This window comes from Chiroxiphia lanceolata, chromosome 16 (genome assembly GCF_009829145.1).
Source record: "Chiroxiphia lanceolata isolate bChiLan1 chromosome 16, bChiLan1.pri, whole genome shotgun sequence".
Classification (NCBI taxonomy): Eukaryota; Metazoa; Chordata; class Aves; order Passeriformes; family Pipridae; genus Chiroxiphia; species Chiroxiphia lanceolata.
Genome location: NC_045652.1, coordinates 5,201,436 through 5,228,236, shown reverse-complemented (window position 1 = coordinate 5,228,236; position 26,801 = coordinate 5,201,436). Strand labels below are relative to the sequence as shown.

The 26,801-nt window shown below is 44.4% G+C and overlaps 2 protein-coding genes across 3 annotated transcripts in view; one reads left to right on the top strand and one right to left on the bottom strand.

The window, feature by feature from the left end:
* CARHSP1 (calcium regulated heat stable protein 1) overlaps positions 1 to 18,057 on the top strand; it is a 36,897-nt gene extending 18,840 nt beyond the window's left edge. For both annotated transcript variants that reach the window (XM_032704503.1, XM_032704504.1), the window contains exons 2-4: positions 647 to 836; positions 3,742 to 3,864; positions 17,159 to 18,057. In XM_032704503.1, the coding sequence (XP_032560394.1) occupies positions 667 to 836; positions 3,742 to 3,864; positions 17,159 to 17,321 (456 nt within the window). In that variant the 5' untranslated portion in view covers positions 647 to 666 and the 3' untranslated portion in view covers positions 17,322 to 18,057. The remainder of the gene's footprint in view (positions 1 to 646; positions 837 to 3,741; positions 3,865 to 17,158) is intronic.
* A 1,187-nt stretch (positions 18,058 to 19,244) lies between these two features.
* Positions 19,245 to 26,800, bottom strand: PMM2 (phosphomannomutase 2). Its single transcript, XM_032704502.1, has 9 exons — positions 26,705 to 26,800; positions 26,302 to 26,413; positions 25,267 to 25,343; positions 24,582 to 24,673; positions 23,741 to 23,840; positions 22,684 to 22,759; positions 21,440 to 21,555; positions 20,197 to 20,374; positions 19,245 to 19,921 (listed from the first exon to the last, which is right to left on the bottom strand). The coding sequence occupies exons 1-8, from the start codon at positions 26,768 to 26,770 to the stop codon at positions 20,270 to 20,272; spliced, it is 744 nt and encodes a 247-aa protein (XP_032560393.1). The 5' UTR covers positions 26,771 to 26,800; the 3' UTR covers positions 19,245 to 19,921; positions 20,197 to 20,269.
* Between the last annotated feature and the right edge of the window lies 1 nt (position 26,801).

The following is a 26,801-nucleotide window of genomic DNA, read 5'->3' as shown; positions in this document are numbered from 1 at the left end:
CACCTCTTCATGGTCATCCACTGCCTTTGTCTGTGTTCCTGTCCTTGGCAGAGTAAATTACCTGTCTGACTCAGTCTGAACTGAATTAAGGAGCACTTACATGACTCTCTTCTTGCAGTCAGGCTGAAGGTGTTACGAGCTGGCAGAGCTGTGTTAATAGGTGATGGCACCAGGAAACCAACCTCCAGCAGTGGAGGTGCAGCCTTTATCTCAGCATTTCCTCTTCGAGTGATTCTTGCTTGTAGTGTGTGCAGATGCAGGAGGCTCCTCTGTGCTGTCGGTGGTCAAACCCCACCCGTCTGGGAGCTGTGTGGGGCACAGCAGCACCTCGTGCGGGGGCTGAGCTCTACATCAGGAGCCGTTGCCCGTGGGTGAGGCAGGAGTAAGCAAATACCTTAATTGTGGAGTAATCTGTTTTCGGTGGAGCTTCCTAGTACAGCTGACAAAAGCTGTGACATTTAAAAACAAATAAATTTTAAAAACCATGAACTCACTGATACAGAGCAGGAGCTTTTGGTGCAACTGTGTCCGTGTGTGTACGTCGGCAGGAAGTGAGTCATGTTCTTACAAAACCATCATCTGAAGAATTTCTGACTTTTATGACAATTCCCATTTTGGGCTAAGTTAGATCTCTTCCTCTCCCCAGGCTTTTCCCAGGCATCAGGAATGTCTTCTGAGCCCACTTCATCCGCCTCCCAGCAGTCCCCTGCCTCTCCACCCTCTCCCGGTTCTCTCCGTCTGCCCGAGAGCCGCAGGGCGAGGGACCGCTCCCCGTCGCCCATGAGGTACCTCATCCCCAGCCCGCTGCCCACCCGACGGACCAGGACGTTTTCTGCGTGAGTACGGGCAAACCTGCCTTTCACTGACACAAACAAACCATTGCCCTCGGGCAGAACGATCAGGGAAGGCAGTCGGGGGGATGGGGGAGGTGGTTGTTTGCGTCTAGAAGATGCTCTGGTATTTTGCTGTTGTCTCTTCTCCAAAAAATTCTGATACCACTAGACTTTCAGCCCAAATCTCCTGTAGTTTTTCAGTGCTCTGCTTTGGTAAAGGATGTTCAAAGTCTCTTGCACTCTTTAAGACCAGAGTTTTACAGGGAGGGGAAAGTACACTGAGAATTTTCAAACCATAGTTCTTATCTGAAGCTTTGGGTCACTTCAAACACTGGGTTGTGGCTCTTGGGACAGGTTCCTGTTGGTGTTTCTTCATTAGATCCAGACCTTTTTTTGTCGTGACCTCTCTCCTCACTGCCTCTGAAGCACTGGATCAGACCTCACTGGAAGTTTTAGTTCTTTTACTCCTGACACCTCATGCAGGTTATATTTTAGGGATGCTCCATCACTTTCCAGAGGAAAGTGCTTCCTTGTTTCCTTTTCCTGTCCGTCTTTCATAGATCCATCTTAAGATTATTCAAACAGACCTGTAAAAGAATATGTCGGTTTTCAAGGTATGAACCCTGATCTCTGTCTCTGAGGGTTTCTTCAATGAGATTTTCCATAAAACGAGGTGAGGTTTGTTGCATTTGTAGTTATTTGAGGTAGTGATCCAGCTGAGCTGCCTCCCCCTGAGCTTTCCTGTGGCCCCATGGTGCTGTGCGGGCTCCAGGAAGTTCTGTCTAAAGGGGACTCCTCCAACAGCAGCAGAGGATGGTTTTGCAAGGTTTGGCCATTGCACAGAATTCCCAGTGCCTGTGATGGTCCTCCCAGCGAGGGGCTGACCTGCAGAAGGCAATGTGGGCTTCTTTGTTAATCTCTGAGCCTTTGAATCGGGGTCTGAGGGCATTATGTGGAGCTGTGGTCAATCCTTCCAGTTCAGGCAGTCTGTGTAAGGGAGGTCTGGCAGTGCTGAGTGAAGCACTGTGGCAGTAAGAGCTCAGCCCCACAGCCAGCCTGCTTTGTGCTGCTTTACCTGGATGGAGTTTTTTCTGGTGGCTTTTTCCTTTTTACTTTTGCAGTGTTACTCAGCTATTTTCTTCCAGAATGATCCATGTGGATTTAAATAATAATCTCAGTGATGCTTCATATTATTACTTCTGTATTTAAAATGAGGCAGAAAGCGTCAGCAGCAGCAGAAGAAAAGTTTATATGTTGTCAGTTCCAAAAGCCTTCAAATGCCCTGAAATTTCTAATGGAAGTAGATTGCTAAAAGGAACATAATTGACTTAATAATTGGGGTTGCCCTTGAAAAGCAAGTCCAAGCTAGCTTGTCTCAGTGCTGTGTTAATAATGAACTCTTTGTAAGTCTTCTCAGCTGTTAATCTTAGTCTGGTTCTTACAAAATGAAAGAATTTATTATTTGGCTTCCGCAGTTCTTTAATCATTAATTAGTGTAGGATTCTTGCTGTATTTGTTTGCCCTGAAAATCAAAATAGCTCTGAATTTTTTTTTGTGTGTGTCCTCTTTAAACAAGGGGAGCTCTAGGTGAGCTCTGGCCCCACAGTTGTATAGAAAAGATGAATGTGACAGACAGTAGCTTGTTATTCAGTGGGATTATTTAATTTTGGTTCATTGGAAGTGTGGGGCCTCATCCCTCACAGTTCTTTATCTCCTTGAAAGATGCAATTGAACTTTAATGGCTTGTTTAGGACAGCGAGTGCTTTTCTGTGTAATAAGCACTTGTGAGGTCAGGTGCTCTGACAGCTTTATAGAGCTGGAAATGAAGTGATTTACTGGAGATTTCTCTTTAGCACTTTTAACTGTATTTTTTTAACATTAGTTTGACTTAAGGAACAGAGCTTACTACTTTTTTGTTAACAGTTTTATTTAAACTTTATTTAAACAAATTTGAACATTTGGGAAAGTGATGTCAAAGTTGCCGTGATGTGTGTAACCAAATGGCAACACAGTCACTTACTGAGGCAGAAGAATTGTACCAAAATCCTCCTCTCACATGGGAGCAACCTACTGATACTCGTGGCATGAGAAAGTCCTGATCTAGTAACTCCTCAGTGTAGACTCTGTAAGATGTCTAAAACAGTTGGCTTCATTAAGGAAAGTGTTTGAGCGAGTCTGGATCCCTGGAGGTTCCACTCGGTGTATTTGATGGGGAAAAGAATTTAATCACACACTTTTCAGGGTGGGTCATTGTTCACACAAGTCCTTTTTCTTGCTGGCAGTGAGTCATCCTAAAGCTCGGTCTGCAAATCTCATTTTAAAATACAGGTCCTGTGCCAGTGGAGGAGGAGTTCAGCCTGGAGCCTTGGTGTTATGCACACCAGTTTGACTTCACAGCCTGCTGAAGTCATTGGGAGGTGAAATATTGGCTTCAGTGCATCCTAGTCTGGTAGGATCTGAGTGGGGTTTGTGTACACACTATACATCTCTGTGCACTGCGCTCTCTCCATCCTACATGCACACACTGACTGTCAAATATGTGAAAGCACAACGCTCTGGGGCACGCTGGTACTCCCAAACTCAGGAAAGGTGAGGGAGGTGCACACTTAGTGTGGTGTCTGAAAGAAAATGTGGCACAGCGACAGAGCAGGTGAATTCAAGATGGCAACTGATGGACTATAGTGCAAGGAAACACCTTCCTCATCTTTATCTCCCTTAAAAAGGCCACAGGCAAAGCATGTGCAGCGTATGAAAATGAGTATTGAGCAGTTCCTGCAGAGGAATTTGCTCACTGGGAGCGTTTGGCCCGTTGTGCCCTTCTGCCTGTTTGCTCTGGCTGACACGCCTGGAGCCGTGCTCGGTGTCTGTGCTCAGCAATAACCTCCTCTTCCTGTGCTTCCTCCTGCAGGACCGTGAGGGCATCAGAGGGTCCCATCTACAAAGGTGTCTGTAAGTGCTTCTGTCGCTCCAAAGGCCATGGTTTCATCACCCCTGCAGATGGAGGGCCAGACATCTTCGTACACATCTCGGAGTAAGTTGTCTGGGTGGCCAGGGGAGGCTGGAGCTTTGATTTGCCTTAGTTGTGGAATGCATTTGACACTTGAGATACAAGATGGATTTATAATCTGTCACCCTTACCCCAGCAAAGAGGGGTTATGCAGATGTTACTGACATCCATAGGTCGTACTGCTCTTTTCCTGTGTTATTATAACTATGTTGAGTTAAAAACTGGAAGATGATCCTGGCAAATCTCTTGCAATAAGCTTTGCAGTTTTGCCCAGACCCAGAAACTTCCATTTACCTGAAGCAAATAATCTATGTGGTATCCACTTTTAATGTAAAGTCTTATAACACCGAAAACTCATTACTTTTACTTTGCACTGCTGGTACCATTATTAAACTAAAGGTTAATTGCCTCTATTGTTGGAAAAAGTCACACTTTATTACTTCCTTGAATTTACCTAGCTTCAGTTGTGAGAAGTTTATAGCTAAAGCTTGCTCTGTTAAAGGTTTCGTTTGTACTTCTGCTTTTTTGTCTTGAGACAAAAGTTCAGTTCACACTGAGAACCATCACCTAAATTTACCCTTTGATAAACTAAGCAGATCAAGCTTTTTAAGTTCCTCACTGAGAATTTTTCCCCAGTCTAAACCAGTCTTTTCAGTCTCTTTTCTAAGTATGCTATAGAATTTAAGTACAATTTTAAGACCATACACTGTACACATGCTTTCAGTATATGGAGGTAAAATCTCCTGCAGAGTCCTGCTCTGTTTCTCCTTCTGCACATCCCATAATCGCATTAGCCCTCTTATCCCTGCTCTTTGCATAGTTGCTTACCTGCTCTGACCTCATCATCCCCTGCAGTGTCAAAGTTTGGTGCATTCCTGACAGCAGTATTTGCATTCCCGCTTCTCGGATGCACAAATTCTGGTGTGGTTGCAGTGCAGCACATCTCACCTGGACAGGCCCAACCTGCCCAGGGAGCCAGAGCACACTCCCTGACAGCACTGTCCTTGTCATTTGTTGCTTGGATAATCTGCCAGGTTTAATGGATCATTTTTGTGTTTGTTTGTAGATTGAGATGTTGACCAGTGTTGGGGCTAAAACTGATCTCTGAGGGTGTATGATAACATTACTCAGTCTTTATTCTCCAATAACCTCTTTTAGACCTATCACCAGTTTTATTCTACCTGTTGTTCACAGTGTGGAAGCTGTGAAATCCTTATTTGTTGTTCAGAGTGGTTATGCAGCCAACAAAAGTCGTACCAAACTTATATTGGCCCAGCTTTCTTTCCTACTTGTGTGTGCAGCACAGGTCTTTGGAGGAGCACACTGGCCTCCCTCCAGGTTTCTGGAATGTTACTGCACGTTGGGGAGCCAAAACTTTGTAGGGCTTGTGGGTGTAAATGGGCTGAGTGGTCTGACTTACGTGTTCAACCCAAGGAAATGTCATGTAATATCTTCTCTTTCTTTTGTCTGATGCAAATGCACCATTTCTCCTCATTTCCTGAATGACTTAAAAATAGCATTTCCTATGTCACAATTAAAAAATTTAACTGTGAACGTCTAGTCTGACCTATAGAGTTACTGATCAGCAGGGGTTTAGTTAAAACAGCCCTCTCACAGAAACATGAATTTTCAGCCTTCTAATGAATTCCTTTTAAAGAACTGTCTATTTTCAGTCCTGTTTTTTTTTTTCTCTGTACATTTTCTCTTCCAATTAGTTCAGTAAAATTTTCTTCAGTGATGTGAAATTAACCCTTTTAAAACCCTGGAGATACCTTTTTGATTGGGGTTGCCCTTTTGTTTGTCTGTACAAAATGTGAACTGATCTTTCAAGTGTTTCCATCCTGTGGCCCAACACATCTTTGTCTCTGAGCCCAAACCCAGAACTTGATTCTGGGTACACAGTCCCCCCCAGACTGCTTTAATTCTTAGAAACTCCACTGGTGGTTTTTCTGTTTGGCTGATTAACATTCCCATATGTCTCCTGTGCTGAAATCCTGTGTGACATTATGAGAGTAATTTTGTCTGCTGTGATTTTTGGTGATCTGTGCGAGAGGCCCCCTCTCACAGGAGTCCCCTCTCGTGGGCTGTGCTGGTTGGAGTATTGATCCCATATGCTTTCAGAATGCTTTGACTGTGAGCCATCAATAAGCTAGATTTGAGTAACTGTGCCCCAAATGTGGTGTGCCACCCTCCCCTTCCTTCCACCCACTCCATCTGCCCTAAAGCACTATTGAACGGGTCTCCAAGGCTGTAAAAGTTTATGGGCAACCACAGTTCTTGATGTATTTTCAGCGGGTTTGTTTTGCTGACGCACAGAGGTTCTGTGCTCGCTGTCACCCTCACCCCCCTGTGCCCTCAGAGCAACCCTCTGTGGGAAAGCTGGAGTAGAGAAAGGCTGAGAAAGGGGGAGCTGCTGTGTGGGTGATGGGTCCTGGCCCCTCAGGTACAGCCTTCAGCCTGAGCTCTGGCTCCCCAGCTCACACCCCAGTGCCCTCCCCACTGGACCAGGTTGCCTCTCTTCTCTTTCAGTTGTGTCATTTCAATCCAATGCTCGTGTGGGTGGGGAGCAGTCCCCCTGTGCTGTGCTGCATCTGCTGTGGTCTTCCTGCAGTGCAGCTCTCTTCAAGTTCACTGGAGGTGAGAAGGTTGGAGGGGATCCTCTCTGACCCGTTTGCTGCTGGGAGGCACCTGTGCCTTTCTGGCAGGTGTTTTACCCAACCCACCATTAACAATTCCAGTGCTGGGGCTCCACTGCCTCCCTGGGCAGTCCCCTGTTATTAACAGACCTGGCTCTTCGTTGTTTCTCTGTTTAACTGACATCTTGGCTTTCAGTATGGCTCTTCACTTCTTCCTTCTCCCCAGCAGGTAAATTATGCCTTTCTTCTTCAAGCTTATTTCTGCGTTCAAAGAGTGTTTTCCTTGCTCTTTCAGAAACGTTTTAGCAAGGTTAGTTGATATGGATTTTGTAGGACTAAAGTGTTTTTGTGTTTTTTGCAACTTCTATAGGTCAGTGCTTCTCCCTTGAAGTCAACAGGATTTTTTCCATTGAACCAGGACTGGGCCACTCTTTTAAATGTATCATGAGTAGGTACTGTTTCAGAGCTTCAGTTCAAAAATAGCTGATGTTTCTGCCTCAACCTGTTAGTGAAAAGTGCTATTATTGAAGTACTGAAGGTTTCAGCACATTGTGTTCTTTAATTACTCTGAGTATATTTGAGTTGTTGGAAACAGCTTTTAGTGCTGGAGGGTGATGGTATCACTGTCTTGATTCTGATGCAAGGCAGCACTAGAAGGACAAATTAGTAATGCCTTTCATTTCAGTTTATTTCACAGTGAATTAGAAAGATTGCTCTTTATTAATGGGAATTGCTTTTTGCAGCAGTATTTTTGTCACCAGCACTGTGGCTCAGGGGACTCCAAGGACTCTGATTTGCGTCGTGTGAGTTTTGAGATCCTTCTTATGTTAATCAACTGATTCTCTTCTACCTGTTGTACTCAGTTATACCTGAATGTGAGAGATGCCTGTTCACTGTCTCAGTGCAGTGTAGGCATCTAGTTGTGAAATGAAAGCAGATTGTTTCTCCAGAATCAGTTCTTCCCAAAAGCTGGGATTTCAGGAATGGGAATAAAATGGTTATGCCAGTTTGGATTTGGGAAGATAGGCTGTTCCTCTGTGTTCATCACTAAGCTGTGATGATTAGTGAAGGTTTTGAGCACTGGAACCAGCTGCCTATCTTGCAGATTAATATGATTATAAACATAAACACTTAATTTGAGGAATTATTTTCTTTCCTAAGCTCTGGGGAGCTATAAGGTTATACTTCAGTGAAAGTGTCTTCCATAAGATGGGATGTCTGTTTCCTGTAAGTTTCCCTTTATTTTTACAAGATAATAACACTTTCCATGGCATTTCCATAAGTGAGCATTAGCCCAAAAATAAGGTCAAATATATGTGACATTCAAAAAGTTTCACTTGGTGTCTGCAAAATTTTCAATTTCAGTATCTGTGGAAGAGATTAAGGCGAATGTGGACATGTTCTATGAGTTGAACTTGCAGCAAAGCTGCTTTACTGTGTTGGACTTGAGATGTGGGTAGGAATACAGAATCAAAGAATTGTTAAGGTTGGAAAAGACCTCTGGAGATCATCCAGTCCAACCCCCCTGCCAAGGCAGGGTCACCTGGAGCAGGTGACAGAAGAACATGTCCAGGTGGGTTTGGAATGTCTCCAGAGAGGGAGATTCCTCAACCTCACTGGGCAGCTGTTACAGTGCTCTGCCCTCTTCAACATAAGGAAGTTCTTCCCCATGTTGAAGTGGAACTTCTTGTGTTTAGTTTGTGGCCATTGCTCCTTGTCCTGTCACTGGGCACCACTGAAAAGAGCCTGGCAGCATCCTCTTGGCATTTTGAGATCCTTGTGTGCATTGATGAGATCCCTTCTCAGTCTTCTCTGAGATGCTTCAATTCCTTAATCATCTTTGTGCCCTCTGCTGGACCCTCCCCAGTAGCTCCTTGTCTTTCTTGTGCTGAGGAGCCCAAAACTGGGCACAGTACTCCTGATGTGGAGTTCTTGTTGCAGAACTGCCCTCTAGGAGGTCACTCCCAACCTGTACTGGTACTAGGGGTTGTTCCTCCCCAGGTGCAGGACCCTACACTTATAGAACCTCGTTGGATGTCTCTGTGCCCAGCTCTCCAGCCTATCAAGGTCCCAGTGAATGGCAGCACAGCCTTCAGGTGTATCAGCCACTCCCCCCAGTCTTGTATTATCAGTGTAAGAAACACTGGTTTGAAGTGCAGGTCTGTCTGAAAGGTGTTTTTTGTCTGCGTGGCTTTGTTTTAATAAGGTTACAGAGATTTGTTTGGGGTTTTGATAACGCTTGTGTGGAGCCAGTTCTCTGTTTTGACTGATTAGGTACAAGTGTACAAAACTGTCCAGGGCAGCCTGGAGTTCTCTGGAAATGCCAACAGGGGTAGGTGGTAACGTTTCCTTCCGAGCCATCCCCCTGTGGCTGGTAGAGGCATGGTGACAGTCACCACAGCTTCCTGGCAGCACTCGTGGCACCTTCTTGGGTTGGTCTGTGGGTAAAGCATCTGTGGCCGAAACCCTGTTCCCCAACTGCAACACTGTCAGCACTCGAGATGGACAGACAGAGCCAACTCACACACCCCCACCGGAGCGGCTGTTCCTGCCTGGCTCCGAGGAGCTTGTCACACCCCTGCCACCCAGCCAGAGGTGCCAGCCACAGCCTCACTGCCACCTTCTGCATCGTGTGCACAGCCAGGCCTGCTTCCCTGTGCTCACTGGGGACAGTTCTCAGGTTGGTATAGAGGGTTGTACCAGGAAAATGTTATGGCTCTTTGAATGTGATGAGACTGTGGGTTTTTTTTTTTTCAGTTTCACACTCCTCTCCAGAACAAATACAGAATGTGCTTGCTATAGTGAATGTAAAACCCTAGCTGGCAAGTGTAGAGATGGAGGAGTTGCTGAGATAGTAATTCCAGATATTTCTAGCTATATATTCCAGTTATTGGAAAGCAGGAAGCTAAGGCAAATTCACTTGCCTGGAGTGAAATTTTTTAAAAGCCCTAATTACATTGTTAATACTGACATGTACGGTTAATGCTTTCATTTCCACCAGCCTGTAAGGTGATCCACTGTCACCAAATTGATGGTGGAGTTACAGGAGGATACAGTTCTCAACACTGATGCTGCATCTCACCTCCTCGGCTCCTGTTACGTGGCAGGAGTGAGTCAGATGCACACAGGTTTGGTTGTTAGTGACATGTAGTGGCTCTGGTGGCCCCAATTTCACTCTCTTGCCTTTCTACCTGTAGATGGGGGATATTTCCAGAGAGCAGACAGGGAATCCCTGCAGTGTTGGCTGTTGAGCTCCCTTTCCTTGTGCTGGCAGTGGCTGCCTGTACAGACAGGTTCACATGAGCTTCCCTTCCAAACAGGGGTGCTGAGGGCACGGACAGAGGGGATGGGGGAAGTGGGGTGGGGTTGCCTGTAGCAGCAGATCAAATGTTGGGCATTAGAGCACTGCACAGAGCACTCCCACCCTTCTGCTTCCCCGGTGAATTTGGGAGCAGGCACATGATGGATACTCCTTTGCTCTCCAGGCTTTTGCATTTGACTGGGACTTGGCCTGAAGCCTGGGTACCTGCAAGGGCAAGGCAAGGAGGTGGTTCACCAAAGAGCAGTGACAGATGAATGACCACACTCTTGGTTTTTGTTTTTGTTTTTGTTTTTTTTTTAAAGATTTTATTTTGCCAAAGCAGCAAATATAATGAAACAGAAAAAACATGCAGTGTTTGTGGGTTTTCTGCAGTTTGCCAGTACTTGGCTCTGGAGGGGAAAATGCTGCATTGCAGGGAGGCCTTCAGGCTGTCCTTCAGGCTGACCCCATGTGTAATGATGGCTTTGGAGAATTGATGCTGTGCTTCCCCTGGGATGCTGACACACAGCATCCCTGGAGAGATCCTGAGTTTGCTGTGCTTTGCTTGTGCACCGTGGTGTGAGCTCAGGAGAGTATGGCTGCAGTGCCTGTAACTCAGGAGTGCTGAACAGACATGGTCTCTGCCAGGTGGGGATATAGTCCCGTTCTGCTGTTCCTTCTCAGTTCCTGTCTGTGCTGGAGATGTACTGTCAGCTACATCTTCCTGCAGGGAGAACCCAGCTTTGTCCCTGCTGCTTTCCTGCTGTACCAAGGAGCTGGCTTTGAGCTATTCATATCCATGGAGAGATCATCTTTTCATGCTCCTTTCTTTCCTCTGATTTTCTGCCAGATCACTGTTTAATGCAAAGCATTAATGCCACATCTCTTCTCTGAGGAGTGTAATAATACGTATTGGAAATTAACTGATAACTTTAAATGATCTGCGAGCTGAGTCTGAGCTGAGAGAACAAACTCTTCTGACATCTCTGCCTTTTCTGTGAATTAGCAGCAAAACAGTTTCTGCTGACTGGAACTAACTGCTCTGGGGCTGCTCGGAGGCCAAATCTGAGCTGTCTGATTTCCTTCAAAATACTGAATGCACTTGATGACTTACCTGCTTTGGACTGCACACTTCCTTCCTGACGTGCTCCCTTTCTGGTGCTTTGCTGCATCTGCTGAAGTCTGAAATAGGTAGATTGTCTGGGGTAGGAAGGAGAGGCAGCAGAATTCCAGATCCTTCTTGAGAGGGGTTTGGAAATTAATACAACACAGATAATCTTTTTCCTAAGGGTTCCCCACCTTCCCCAGTTGGCTGAGAACTCAGGTTGCACTGGTGCATGCAGGAGAGCCAGCTTACTGTAGTTGTTATTGTGGCTAAATCCTCTCAGAATCTCTACCTACAGGATACAAAGTTTAACAGGTCAAAGCCAAGACTTGCACTCTGCCTGCCAGGCAGTGGGCACTGCAGGCTGTGACCACCAGAGGATGGAGGTTCTTTGTGGTTAGTGAGCACAAAACATAACTGCCCTGGGCTTTAGTTTCCACATGCAAACAGTAGGTGTGATTGTGACAGGATCCCAGCTGGGTGCTTGCAGGAACAGGCATCTTCTGTACCCCTGACTGAGCTCACATAAGCATCCTTGGAAATATTTCTCTTGTGGTTGCCAGTTTCTTCCTTATGGAGTGTGCTGTGCTGCCTGGTGTTGAACCAGCTGCTGAAAGCAGATACAGAGCCATAACCATCCCTGAGCATGGATTCCAACACCATGACTAGAGATCTTGGTAGAAAACTGGGCATCTACTGTACTGGGGGGGGAAGTGCAGCTTCTGTCCCAGGCAGCTCTTGGGTCGTTCTCTCAGCACAGAGAACAGGGAAATCCATTAGCAGAGACCTTGGATATTAACAGCTGAGATTCTTCAGTGTTTGAGCCTCTTTACTCTTGTCTGTCCCAGTTACAAGTGTGACTGGTGGGGAGAGGCAGCCCTGCTTCTGCTTTGCCTGCTGGACAGCTTGATAAGGTCATCCCTGGCCTTGCTGATGGATGCTGGAGCTGTTGGCTTGCGCTGGGACTGCACGGGAGGGCATTCGGGATTAGTAATTCACTGTAGTTCATTACTCTGTCAGGTCCTGCTCTTAAATGAAAATACAGGTTTCCTGGGAGGCATGTTGAGGTGTTAAATGAACTTCAAGAAGCCCACAAGATAATAGAGCCCATTGATCCGTGGGAAGTGCTGCCTGGTGTGATCCATGGCAGGCTTGGTGTTCAACAAGGCTTGGAATTCACTGAAAACTCTTCTTCAAAAATGTTTCCATGTGACTTAGTCTTTGTCCCAAGAGGTTTAATTGGAGCCCTGGAATATGAATAGCAGCTGTGAGAAGGAAGAACTAGAACATTCCATATTTAGGTAATTTCCTAATAACCTCCCAGTCTCCTAAAAATAGTGCAGGATAAAATGCTCCACCATAGCAGACTGGCGCTGAGCTGGGAAATGGGAGTTGCTGGATAATCTAAGACTCACTCTATTGTGTCTCACTGTGACACTAACATCAGGAAAGCATTTCCTATTTTTAGCTTGAAGTTGTTCCAGTGTTTTAAAATTCCTGGATAAATAGATATCCATTATTTTGAATCAAACATGCACACTTATATCTCAAATAGCTGTGAATATCTCTACCTTCTTCTAGATCAACATTTAATATATAGTTAGGGTAAAAGTAAAAAATACAGATCTAAAAATATTTAATCAATATATACCATCAAAAAAGTCTATGTTTAACTTCCTTTACCAAACTATCCAGGTAACTTACATTGTTTATGGAGTGTCTGTTGTAGGCAGAATCTGTTCCAAGAACTCTGTTTACTTTCTCTGGTCTTTTCCTGTTCATTTCCCACTCAGCCCTTAAGGCAGTTGCTTCCTGATGGAGGATCTTCCCCCAGCTTTGTGTAGGGCTCTGCCTCCAGTGCCACCATCTCATCACCTCTCAAGTGCCATCATGCTGTTCTTTCCTGACAGCACCACAAGTGCTGCACAGTCTGCACGTTGCTTGTTTCTGCCTCTCAGCATCGTGTAGCAATAGCAGTGCTGGAATAAGTCTGTGTCTATCCCAGGAGCAGCATTTGGTGGGCAAACAGTGTGCAGGGAACACTGTTCACTAACACTTATTCAGGCTGCAGGCTGGAACCTTTGTCCTCTTGCTTTTCATGTGCACTGGGGGCAATGAGTTAATAATCCCCTGTTTGTTAGGCACCAAGAATGGCTGGTGACCAGAAAGCTGCAGGAAAGAAAAGAGTATCTGATCTGTGGGAGAAAAGTTTGAAGGCCTAAGGCAAAAAATGAAATTGGAGATGTTTGTGTAGCCACAACCTTTTCCCACAGCTGTGCAAAGGACAGGATGGCCTTGATGGATTAGAGTCACCTCAACAAGCAAGGAAAGACTACAAATTAGAGTATTAGAGGAAGACATGTTGGGGTCAAATGAGGTTTCATCACAAGCTTCAGTCTCTTCTAGTGTCAGCTTGGATAAGGAAAGAAACCAAGAAAAGGTATGATGCTGTCAGCATAATGCTCAGCCCTGCAAGAAGTGCTTTCTAGTGGAGGAAAGTGCACCTTCCTGGGTAATGCTTAGGGCTGTGCAGATTTTGGGGCTAATCTGATCTGTTTAGTAGAAGGAACAGGAGTGTTTAACCTCATGATTCAGCATAAGAAATGTGGGTAAAAAAATACTTTGGTTTTTTCACTTGCAGACCAGAGACTACATAGAGACTGCCCCAAACAGTCACTAACAAGTGCTGAGGGATGCAGTGGCTTTCAGTGATGGTTGAGTGTGTCCTGCAGTCTGGGCTGGGCCCTTTGCCTCTCATCTCCCTGGCTGCAGCTTGCTGTACTTTGGGCACAGCAGTCCTATGTGTGTTTTGATTCACTTGGTCTTAATTTCTTGGAAAAACAGGATCACTTTGGTTTACCAGTACATCTGCAACACCTTTCTTACCAGAACCCATCCAGGTACATAGCCATGTTTCAATTTTAAACCAAACATACCCCAGAAAAACACCCATCCTTTTTAGTGCTCAAGCTGTACTTCCTCACTTGATTTTGAAGATTCAAGTAATACCTAATTTATCTCCATTTTCCAGGAGCTTTAAACCTTTGTATATTGCTGCTTCAGGAGACTGTGAATCCACTTTCCTTTTCCAATAAGCATACCTACCTACTTTTGCAGATTGCAAATGTTTGTTTTGCTAACTGTGGCTCATCCTGTTTCACAGCAGCTTTTAAAGAACACGTAAGGTTCCTGTTTCTTAAAAACAAACCCTTTCAGCCAAACCTGTGATCCCTTCCTGGGCAGGGCATCCGTTTCATTTGATGCCTGCACAGTGGTGATCTCACTGCTCGCGGTGTGTGTTCCTGCCCTGTGCAGCACTCAAAGGCAGTGCCATGGCTCTGGAGTGGCTGTAATGCCAAGAGGAGATGCTGCTTTAGTTCCTGCCCCACGTATCTCCTGTGCCTGTGCTCCCTGGAACACTGTCTGCAACTGGTCCTGGTGCTTGAGGCCCCACGAAAAAATGTGTTGCAGTGGCTCAGCTGTACCTGAGTCAGTGCAGCCTTTCTGCTTCAGTTCTCGTTGTCTGCATTTGTTATATCCATCTGGGAATGTTTCTGCTCATCCTGTGTTCCTTTGTGCAGATAAAATGCCTGTGCTGAGTTGCCTTCCATGGAAAGGTGCTGCCTTGCTCAGCTGGGACTGAAATCCTGCATGGGCTGTGTTGAGAGTTACTGCTCATGGCAATATGGTTTTAGCTCTATAGCAACAATATTTTTGGCTACAGGGGATCATTCAAGAGGTTCAAGTAGGAAAGGTGATGTGATTTATGTGCCATTCCCATTTTCATTTGTGGTTTGACCCTCACCTGTGTCTCTTCTTGGGACTTCACATCCCCTTGTCAGGCTCTGATGCAGCACCAGCAAGTACATCCTTGCTTGAAATTCTCTGTTTTGAAGTCAGGGTAAACTGCAGGGTATTTGGTGGCAAATTCCTTTGGCAGTAGAAAGGGTAAGTTAATCTTTGCTTCTGAAAGGAAAGTAAGGATTGGATGTACAATCCCTTCGCACTTGAAAGAACCTTAAACCTATTGGAAATGGGGAAAGTGGGGTATAAATGAAGGCAGTAATTGGAGAGGACAGCACAGCAGAAGTCAGATGTGGGAGCTTGAATGTGGTGTGATACAGGACTGGGCAGACAGGTTGGCCTGGAGACTCTGGTCGTTAATAAAGGTCAACTGGATCAGCCTGCATGGGCTGGAAAGGGCTGTCAGGTCTGATGAAGGAGGCTTTATCTTGATTATTCTGTAAATATTTTTTCTGCCTTCAGTTTACTCCTGTTTTCCCAGGCACTTGCTGGAAGAGTTCAGCTTAAGATGTGCCCTCTTGGGTCTTGTTCCTGTAGTCACAGGCAGCTCTGGTGTAGAGGGAAATAAAGTCTGAAGGACATACATTTCAAGTCACAGGCCTTGGGACTGCCTTTAACTCCTCACAGCAGGTTTTAGATCCATATTCAGATACAGGAGCATTTTCAATATCATGTTGATACAATCAGTAAGCAAACAATGACTTTTCTTTTGAATTTCCGATGCGAGAAATTCTGATTTATGGGTCAGTTTTAGCTTCTCTTGTACTTGCCTGGTTACCCATTCTGTCCCTGGCTGCTTCTGCTCCAGCACAGTCTGGTACCAGCTCCTTGAGCAGCACTCACAAGGCATCAGAGAGGAGCAGAAGCTGAGGCAGCCCTCAAAGGGGGAAGGGTTGGGGAGAGGCAGTGCAGGAGATGAAGCTGAAGGAGTTTTACAGAGCTGTGGGGAGAAGCAAACTCTGATGTGAAGTCACAGCTGGCAGTAAGGGCCAGTGAATTTACCTTCTATCAGCCCTACCAGTCTTTCCTGCAATAGAAAAGCCCAAACAGTAATGGGTCATGAGATGAGAGTGGATATGAAGGGCACTGCTAAAGTCTGAGATCTCTGCTATTAACAGAAACATGTGGGGTACAATTCCTGGGTGGTGTGACCATGCTGCCAGTGAGGACAAATAACAAACTCAGCGGTGTGTGACAAACTTCTGACCTAGATGACTTTTTTTTTTCCTTTCCTGAACCCAGATCTTACCTCCAGTTAATAGGAGTTCACAAGCAAGTCACACCAATGAGGTAGAATTTATTAGTGTTTATCTGTTCCCAAATACAGATGCTGCTGAGAGACACTGAAAGCCCTCAAACAGCAAGAAATTGAGGGCCTAGGCTGTCAGAGAAGGGGAAGGTGGGCATGGACCTGTGTAGGTGTATTTAAAGAAAGGTGAAGGAGCATTGTTTGTACTGTCAGAGCCTCGTGGCAATGCAGGTTGGAGAAATCTCTGCTGGTCTTCACTGGCACATGCTGGGATTTTTATTACAAAGCTCTGATGTTGAGCACAGGGTGAGGAAAGCTGTTGCACTTTGCAGTTCTCTGTGTCACCAGCACATTGTTCTGAACAGAAGGTGGCAGCCCTTTGGCCATCTCCCACGGATTCAGGATGAGGACTCACATGCAGTTACAAATGCACCGTGAAAATCCTCCAGCATCCCGTGGCATCACACTGCTGGGGGATAGGTAGGAGTGAGCGACTCCTGGAAATCTTCCTGAGCACTGGATGAGTTTTTCTGCAGTGCAACACATCAGGGTGGCACAACTCTCTTTTCTCACAGCAAGTAATTTTGAAATATTTGACACCACGGTTCACTTGGGCTCTTTTTGTTTGTTTGTTTTTTCATACCACAAACTGTTATGGTGGAGTAACCTAAAGGTAAAATCTTCCCATTGCATGGCACTACCCTTTTTTAAAAAAGAAAAAAGGGGGAAAAATCTAAACTCAAACTTCAAAAGCTTTAGTGAAAAGGAGGGGAAAAAAGAAAAGGATCGACTTTCTGTAGTTTAAAAACCATGTCCCCAAAGTAAGTGCCAAACAGCATCAGCCCTGCCCTCTAGTGCTGCCGGTGGGTGAGGTGCTGGTGCACAGTTCACAGCAATGCTGCCCAAGCTGGAGTATTCTTTAAGGTATATTAGAGTGGGAATTTTCATGTTTTTCTGCTTTCATTTTGAATTTTTTTTGGTTGGTCGTTTTTTTTAGGGTGGTGGTGGTGTTTATAGTATTTCCATAGGGATTTCGCTGCAAGACGACCAAAATCAACCAATCAGACTTTGGTGGACGACAGGCTCTGTAAAAAAAAACAAAACAAAACCAAAAAACCTGAAGTGTCTTAAGCATCCCGGATAATTATTATGATAAAAATTTAAATAAGCTGCAAAGGAGCGTTGATGTGATTGATGACTAACTGGAGCTTCCCCCTCCGCAGCATCGAGGGCGAGTACGTTCCTGTGGCGGGCGACGAGGTCACCTACAAGATGTGCACCATCCCCCCGAAGAACGAGAAGCTGCAGGCAGTGGAGGTGGTGATCACCCACCTCGCCCCTGGCACCAAGCACGAGACCTGGTCGGGGCACGTCGTCAGCCCCTGAGGTGTGTCCCAGGGTTGACCCGTGTGGTCACTGCTCAACAGCTGCCTGCAGGGGACCTGTCCTGAGAGTATCCCACGTGTTCTTGCAGGAGGAAACACTGCAGTTGTCAATAAGGCAGAAGCAGGCCACAATTACAGGGTTTTTTTTATAGCTGGCCTGATTTAAAAAAAAAAAAAAAAGAAAAAAAAAGGCAATTCAAATGCTAATGAAAAAAATCTAGCGTAATGTGTTTACAAAAAATGTATTTAAAGAGACCTAGTTTGTGTGCTTGATGGAGGAGGGGAGGTTTGGTTTTTTTTTTTCTTTTATCTTGTGAACTGATTCCAGGAAATGCCCAGGGGGAGCGGGGAGAGGTTTGAGGAGAGCTCTTCTGGTGCAGATGGCCATAACTGCGAGACCCTGGCATTGTGTGAGCCCTCTGCTCCCTTGGGCTGCTCTTCTGGAGGGTTACAGTACATTTATTGCTGATAACAGTGCCTGAATGCCTTGCCTTGAGAGAGAGAGAGGTGTTCATTGCTGCAATTTGTTGTCCTCGTGGAATGAAGTTCACAAACAGCAGCAGCCATGAGGTGGAAATTCTCCATCTAGTGGTTACACTCCAGTGCACCATTTGCACGTGGTGTGGCTGCACCGGTGTGGAAACTGTATTGTGGTTGTAAAGTCAGGACTGTTTGTGAATTTACTTAGGTGCCTTGGTGGTTGATTAGCAACAAATTTTATAGGCCAGTATTAAAAACAAACAAAAAATTCCAACCCAAATTAAAAAAATTTGCTTCAAGGTAAGGGGTAGAAAGCTGTAGAATACTGGATACTTCATAGCCTCTGACTGTGTCTGAATTTAGACAAGGCTGAAGATGACCTCCTGGGTGGCAGACAGTTGCCTCTCTGCCATGGTGTGCCACCAGGCAGGCAGGATAACTGCCCTTCCCAACAGCAGGCTGTGCTCCTCAGATTACCCTGTGTAAAATATTGTGTGAGTTACTCAACAGGCTCAGCTGTCTTGGTGAAGTACATTCTGCATCTGTTTCCCAGGAAAACTTGCTTGGTAAGATGTGATAGAGTCACTCTTCCCTTCATGTAGTTGTAGTGCAACTAACTTAGTTCTGTTCCTATTTGCCTTCCACATATTTTTTTTTTTTTCAAATGCAGCATTTTTCTCTATTATGTTCCTAACAGTGGATTTTTATTGACTTTGCAAATAATAATAATAATAAAAATAATTAAAAAAATAAAATAAAAAAGATGGCACAGCTCTTGTTAGTTGTGTGAAACAGTGTAACTCCAGTTGCCTGTTTGCAGTTTTCCCAGCAGGTGTTTGCTGTCAGGACGTGTCCCAGGACTCAGGGCACAGGATCTGTTGTGAGGTGTGGAGGTCAGTAACTGCTATGCTGGCTTGTTTTACCTGAGCTGTACCAGTATCACACTGTGGTGTATGGTAACAACCAATCTGTAGTGGGGTTTGGAGTTTGGCTTTGTTTTTTATGACCCATAAGACTCGGTAGTGGTGGATTTCTCACTGTCCAGCTTGTTGGAGTATCACACACTGCTTTCTTTACAATAAATGCGACCATGATAATGCTTTAACATGCCTTCAGTCTCCTCCCTGGGGAGGTGGTGGTGAAGATGATCAAGGAGAGGAGAATGCAGGTGTCTGACATTTAAAGACTTTATATAAGAAAACATTAGAAGACAAGGTAGTTTTGATGTAGGAGGTGCATTACAGCTCCCTCTCCTTTTTTGTAAGCTCTTCTGGGGATTTGGGTTGGTACACAAGGATTGTATTCTCCCTTTTTTTTTACTGTGCAGGTATCACATAAACATGGAATTGGAAAGATTCAGGTCCCTCATTTCTTTGTACAGACAGGCAGCACGCACCAAGTATTTTAAAAGTATTTTATTTGCCAAAATGACAAATTGAAACAGTAATTTTTTATGACGAGATTTATTTCTCTGTTACTAAATCAAATTGTTCATACACAAGATTACTTTTGTAATGCCAGATGAGAAAAGTAATATCAACAGTTACATGGATTGTCAGGTGTTGACTTGAATTTTAAGAGAAACATAATTCAGGTAATTTTCTTAGTACTAAAATCTCACTTACCCTTAAATTCTTTCTTACAAAGAAAATCAGAAAACTATCAGAAAGTGACAGGAATATATTTTGTTACTGTGATGACGTTACTTTGATTATCTGTACAAATTTTTTATTTTTTAGATTTTAGTAGTCTGCAGAGTGTAGGTACCATGGTCTGACTGGGCCATTCTGAGGAGGTAACTTTGGCCCCAGCTGGTCCAGCCTTCCCAGGGGTGGGAGACCTGAAGCACCTTCTGACCACACACTGGAACACATGTGGGGTCAGGAACTTATGGCTCAGTTCAATCTTCCCACCTCCAGGAAGAAATAAATCCTGTCTCTTCTACTCATCTTCCAGTTTCAGACAAGAAAGTCCCAACTGTCTCATAATTCATGATTTTATAGCACAAGGCAGTATTTAAAAAAAACTCTTATAAAATGCTCATCTTTTAAAAAGCAGCCTCAAAATAAAAAAAAAAATAGAGATAAAGCCTTGCAGGCCAGTTTCAAGACCATAAATCAACTAGAGGCATATTATGCCTCCCCTTCCCCCCTAAAATGTAATTAATTAGTTAAGAATGTTTACTGATGACTTAAAAACCAACAAAAAATATAAACCAACCCAAAACCCCCAACCAAACAAAAAGAAAACAGTACTTGAAAGGATGGTGTGAAATGTGCTTTGCTGTGTTCCCCTGGTCAGCAAGGGGACAATTCAATTCAATGAAAACATTTCCCTTCAGTAATGACTGACCTGCAAAGCACTTGCTATTCATTAAACAGTTACAAAAAACACAATACAGAATGAAGATGATGTCTCAAGTTATTAAGCTGTTTTAACCGTCCTGTAAGTGTGAATTCTGAAAGTCTTTTATTTAAAAAATAGCTCTTCACAAATTCTTCTGGTATCCTGGGGGGATGTGACACTGTAGCCTTCTGTTCTGGAGTCTGTGAAAATTTCATAGTCATTCCCTCCCTGGGAGCAGAAGAGGATTTAATTTTATTTAACATATAATCACACAAAAGGGTCACATAAAGGAAAACATGGAAAGAAGGGCCTTTTTCCAAGGGCCTGGAGTGACAGGACACCTGACAAGGCTCAGGGAACAACAGCAGTGCCACCTGCATGAGCAGAGATCCCTGAAAACCACCGGGAGCACTGCAGGAAGCAGTTCCCAAGTTTCTGTTTGCTGTTTGCCACTCTGCTTTCACGGGGTCAGCAGCAGCTCTTGGTACTTCAACACTCTGGAAATGCTGCACTGCCACTTACAGGGTTTAAAATGAACTGTCCATGAACTCTGTGCCAGAGGGACAGGTGATTACTTTTGCAGCTGGTATCAAGGCAGAAAACCCCTTTAATTTAATTGTCTTTTCCTTATAAAATTTCACCTTTTCAAGTTTATAAATCTATAAAGTTCTTTGTAACTTCAGAGTTTTATAACTCCAAGTTCTTATAAAACTAAGCCTTTTCTTGCAGAACTTAGCCTGACCCTGTCCCTTGGCCATATTCAGACAGCTTTAATTTCATCCAAGTCCTTGTGCTTGCCATTGCCCTCACAGGCTCTTGTCAGGTCTCTGCTCAGGAGTTCTAAAAGCCTCTGAATTGCCCTGCTGAGCCCAATGATGGGGGACAGGGACTATGTTCAGTTCCCCAATGTGGAGACAGTGGTGAGCAAAGGAACAGCATTAAATTAAATTAAATGGGAAATAAATATGTTTAAAAAACACCAGCCAACAGGAAGCATCAATCTACACTAACCACAGAGGATAATCAGTTTATCACATAGTCATGTCACCTAGGCTTTTAACAGAATTACAGAAGCTCCATTTACAAACAATTTCTATTAAGAACCTTGTGTTCACATCAGGAAACAGAAGGAAAACCTCCCAGCTCTCCCCCAGCAGCACAGCCAGTTAAACATGGACATGTGTTTGTACCCTGACTTCAGCTCTCGTCAGGAATTAGGTTAGAATGTTAGAACCTACAGTCCTTGTGCTTTAAAACAGCTCTGAAATTAATGTAACAAACTAATGTACTCACTGGCATAGTCTTGTCTCCGAAGAAATAAATAGTCTTGTATCCATCATTGGCAACAATTCCTAAGCAGTACCTCTTGTCCCAGCCATCGGGGAACACATCGATGCTTATCTGCCCTCCTAGGACAGAGATGAACCAAGCAGACTGGTTGGATTGTAGGAACACATTTCTCAGGGGAGAGGAAGTGAAGAAATCCTAAACTGGGTAAGATTTTAGGCAGAGGGAGCTTTGCAGAAGCCACAGAAATATTATGAGAGCCTGGAGTTAGGTCTTCTAAGTACAGGAAGTGTTTTATAGGGTATCAGTTATTGCAGTTGTGATTTAGAGATGATTATTTATCCATTGAATGAATATGAAAGTCTTAGCACGTTCCCAAAAAGTGAACCTTTTAAAAAGAATTACATTTAATCTCTTTAATTTTGGAAAGAAAGGACACAAATGAAAGCAGTCATAGGTCTATCTACAGCCATAAAGTCTTAAGGCAAAAGACTTTCTAAGGCTTTCAGAATAGAAAAAGGAGGAAATCAGCCTTTTTAACACACCCTAAGAGGACAACAACTGTTCCAGTTCTGAATCCTTGGACTTCCCCAATACCTAAAAGCATGATCCCCAGTTGAAGCAGGTGCCTTAAAGGTATTTACAACATGCTTCAAGAGAGCTGCATTTCAGTTCATTTCTGCCTTAGTGCTTCAATGCCACAGCTCTAATGGCAGCCATACTTTCTGAAAAATAACAAAGGGCAGGAATGTGGTAATATATTAGGGGAGAAGGGAAAAAAGAAGAAATGCATGGAATATTAATTCCCTCTCTATTATAATTTTCCTCTTTAAGCTTGCACTTGCTTTTGGATTCTTTCCTTCCTCCCACACAATGCAGTTAGAGCTGAAGAACTAAGGGCAACTGAACAGCACTGATGGAATAGTTCTGATCAAAACTGATTCACAGAAACAACTCTTGACTAAATAGAAGCATATAATATGTTTCAAAATGAGCAGAATCAGTCATACAACTGACATTAAAGGACAATGAACTGATGACAAGCAATGAAGTTCTCTTTGTTGATGGATCTCAATTAAAATGTCCAAATGAAAGCCTAAGAGGAAAAAGAGGCTCAGTCTTGCCTGCAACCACCCCCAGTGAGAACTATCACACAAATGAGATGGGATATGTCACAGCCACGAGACAATATGACTTAAATTAAATTTAAATTAATTGATGTTTTAAATTACATTCTTTTAATGTATTACCTATAGAAAACGTGAGGCCTTTGCCTGCAAATTCTCTTCGTAAATCAGCCACAAATTTCTCTCTTATATGCTCCTTCTGTTAAGAAAAAAACAAAACAAAACCACATATCAGTTACATGCTGTGTTAATTCATCAATGAAAAGATAACACCCAAAAAACATTTCAAAAATACCCAGAGGTCTGAGTAGCAGGACTTTGATACAGCCACATTATTACTGGCAGCAAGCTGAGAATCTTCCCACTTTAATCTGTTGCCAACTTGTAAAAAAATAAAAGAGCAAAACTTCACATACGTGCTGTGATATTTGCTTTTCCACCTGAAAATCTTAGAACACTACTAAAGTGTGCTTCAACTCCCAGAAAAATTCAGTTTTACAAATGGGAAGACTGAGGCTCAGGAAGAGTCTAAAAAACTGATACTACTCTTCTGAGGCCATATACTCCAAGAAGGGTTTTTTCAGAATGCTTAGATATCTTAGATATCCTTCAGCATCCATTAACTGATAAAGTCTGCTTTTGAGGAATTAGGTTTCAGGTTTTTTATTGGGTCAGAAACAGCTGTTGTGGTGTAGCAGGAAACAGAACTCTTGTGGCTCAGATTCATTTCAGCCTTGCACATTTAGCTGTGTAGGATAAATGAAGGAGGATAAATGGTGAACAGTTTGACCTCAGCTGTTAAAATTCTGCCTTAAAAGGCTTTGCAGAGGACAAGTAAAGGAATAATTTTATTGACTTGAATGGGTACAGACTGGTACACTAAAGAGCTCACCAAGGAATGGTTTTATCTAGGACAGCATTTTTACCCTGTGTGTAGAGGTTGGGTGTTCTGGATTAAAAGAAACATGAGCCAAACCCACCCCTTCTGCAAGTAATCATTGTTAAGCATTGCAACCAAAAAAACTATTGTCTATTTGCTGAGGTCTGAATGAAGTTCGTTAAACTACATGGATTACAATGAAAAAAACTGCAGAAAGTATAGAAGTTTTTTACAAATCATAACGTGGCTGTAACTGCCTCCTCCAGGAGAGCTGGGTATTTTTCAAGAGCTGTAACTCACTTTATCGAGTTCATAGAACTCAAGTCGTTCTTCCTGGCTGCAGCTCCTTCCAATGGGGGACACATTTAACATCCCGTTCCGGAACTCGATGAAAGTGCCTCTGGAAAAGGATTGATTAACAAGACAGAAAACAGATGAAAAAATTGATCAGAACACTAAGTATCATAATGAACTTCCATTTAATTCCGAAGACAGTGGGAATCAGCTGCGTCCTTCAGCCTCTCACTGTGTGCATAAAACTCATTGTATGCATAGGAACCAATACCTCTGGCACCAAGGAGTATTTTGGACTGTTATTTCAATCTCACAATCTCAATGTCATCCTTTCTGACTGTTAAAAGTACAGCTTGGTTTTAAAAGTGTGACTGGAGCATCCCATCAACCCAGTCCTCAGAGCCTGACAGACCAGGCTGTCAGTTTTGGGGTGAAGCTGCAAAAATTCACATCAATCTGGGCAGGGTCCTGCCCTGCCTCACACGGTGCATTTTAGTGCCTGGAGCAGCTGCACCTCATGTATCACACAGAGCTGGTCTTGCTCCACGCTTCTCATCTCTGGAAAACATTATGCTGCTGAATTCCAAACACATCAAGGAAACACTCCTACTTCAAAACTGAGCCTCCTTCCCTCTTAAAAATGCTGAATCAATATTTCAAATCCTGTACTCCAGCTGGGAGCTTGTCTTTGTATGCATGGATTGAGCTGTTTCACATACACAGTGTTCCAAAACCACAAATTACTCATTTTTTTTTCTGCTCAGCAGCCTGAGCTGAGCTTTACATCCTGATGTCCAACACTGTAACAAGGAGAACATGGCCACATGAGATGTGTGTGTGCACATACCTCTTCTTTGGCAGTTTAATCTTTGCAATGTAACTCAGGCAGTAGTTGATTAGATCCTGAAGAATGTCCTCACCCAGGTGACCCTGAATGCTCTAACAAAATAAACACCACTCAACCAAGGGTCCAGAATTTGAGATTCTAAAAGCAAGTCACATGGAAAACACAGACATTGGATAATCAGGCATGGTTAACACCACAGAGGAACAAACATGCCTTCAATCAGTAACTCTCAGCTGATGCACACACGGTATTAACCGAAGGCTCTCATTTTTAGTTTTGTTTACTTTTTTATTTTTTAACCATAACACCAAACTGTCCTTTAATGTGCTCCCTACTTGCACCTAGTTTAGAAGGAAACTGTGGGCCAGAGGCAGCAGCCTTAAACAAAAACTGCAGTTAATATCTGCTGTAGCCAAGGATGAAGAAATGGAGCCTGTTCCTGCAGTAAATTGGAACCACTGTTCAAGGCAGCAATTTCAGCCAGGATCTCTTTTTAAATGTTTGCTCTCCATTACTTATGTTGATATTACAGGCCAAATGAATGATCCATTAACAGGGGTAACACATGAAAACAGCAGCAGTTTTGGCCTTTGTTAGAAGGGTGATTACAGAGGACTGCACTGTAGCAACAAAGAAAAGTCTTTAGAAAATTTCTCTTTCCCACTACTGGAAATTTCAGACTTACCTGCTTGCTCAGGAATTTCCCATCCTTGTATGCTACAAGACCGTTTTCTGGAAACACGTAGTCAAATTTTTCAACCACTGCAAGCAAACAGAAAGACAGGAACACACCCTTTTTTCCCATGTATGTTTAATGCAGTTTGTTAAACAGGTTAAAATACAGCAAACATTAGATCCTAAAGCACGAAAGATTCAGCAGCATAAGATTAAGCACAGGATCAAAGCCACTCCCATTTCTCACCAAGATTAATGCACACCTCAGATCACAAGAAGTCATTCAGTTGAGTTTACCCGTGTTTTTGCTCAAAAGCCCTTCCTCTCCTGAAAATATGACTCTTTGCATTAAGGGTAAGGAAGTGACTGAAAACCTCAAATATTGCAAAAACCTGGCACACAGCCTGGCGAGAGAGCAAGTCAAATACTGCTCTTTTACGTTTGTTTCCTCAGTGTTACTAATCTTCAGGAGATGTCTGGCAGTTGTGAGACACTTAATACAACACAAAATGATAGGGCTTAGGGGAGACCACTTGGAAGCCAAACAAATTCTGAGTTAGCTGAGCATGACAGAAGGCTGTCAGGGGCATCAATTAAGTAAAGACCATTAAAGACGCAGAAAAGGAAGTGCCTCTTGTAGGACAGGGTGAGAGTCCATCGCTGCACCTCATTACAAAAGGGGTTTGTTATGCGGGTTATGGTGCAGTGAACAAAGTCAGACCCTCCAGGGATGTGCTCACAGCTGAGCAGCCGCACGTGTGTGTCACACACACAATCCCACTGTAAAGCAGCAACGGGATAAAGCCCTCCCAAAGTTCTGTCAGGAGTTCACCATTAGTAACAATCCCGTAATATGATACCGAGATACCTGTAAAATGCAAACAGGCTGCAGTTCCTAAGTGCCAGGAAACAGCTCTGAGTGCAACGCGGCATCACCAGGAACAGTTCAAAGCAAGGGAGGAGGGGAACCAACAGGGTTTAACCTACATTTAACCTTCCTGACTTCCTTGTGGGTAGCTCGGGATTGCATCAGCGCGGTCCTTACCGTCCTCGCCCAGCTGCTCGCGGATCTTGGCGAAGTCGGAGCCTCCCACCACCCCAACCTTCACCTTCTGCCGCAGCCGCTGCAGGAACGCCGCCATCTCCGGGGAGATCCTCTGCGCCCAAACACACCCGTCAGCCTTCCCTGCCTGCCGCATGAGCCCCGCAGCGCTGCTCCGCAACAGCCGCCTCAAACCAGCGGCACTGGCTTTTAAGTAATAGGGAAGATTCTTCTGTTTCCCCCTTAAGGGGCGCGGCGAGTTCGCCCACCCAGCCCGCGGTGTGCGATGCCCCGCTGCCCGAGGGCTCGCACGCTGTAGGACACCCCCCCCCCCCCGCTCCCCCAGCGCCCGCAGCCCCTCGGTGACAGCCCGGAGCCCCGTCCCGCAGCCCCGTCCCGCACTCGCCTGGCGCGGGGCCGTGAGGGTCCCATCCACGTCGAACAGACAGAGCGCTGCGGGCGGCGGGGCCATGGCGGGGCCGGGCCGGCGGGGCCGCCCCTCC

Coding starts and splice junctions, on each gene's coding strand:
- PMM2 (XM_032704502.1), bottom strand. CDS start 26,770: ATGGCCCCGCCGCCCGCAGCGCTCTGTCTGTTCGACGTGGATGGGACC. Junction 24,674..25,266: donor GGAAATTCCTGAGCAAGCAG/GTAAGTCTGAAA, acceptor TTATTTTGTTAG/AGCATTCAGGGTCACCTGGG. Junction 20,375..21,439: donor TCGGAGACAAGACTATGCCA/GTGAGTACATTA, acceptor TTCTGCTCCCAG/GGAGGGAATGACTATGAAAT.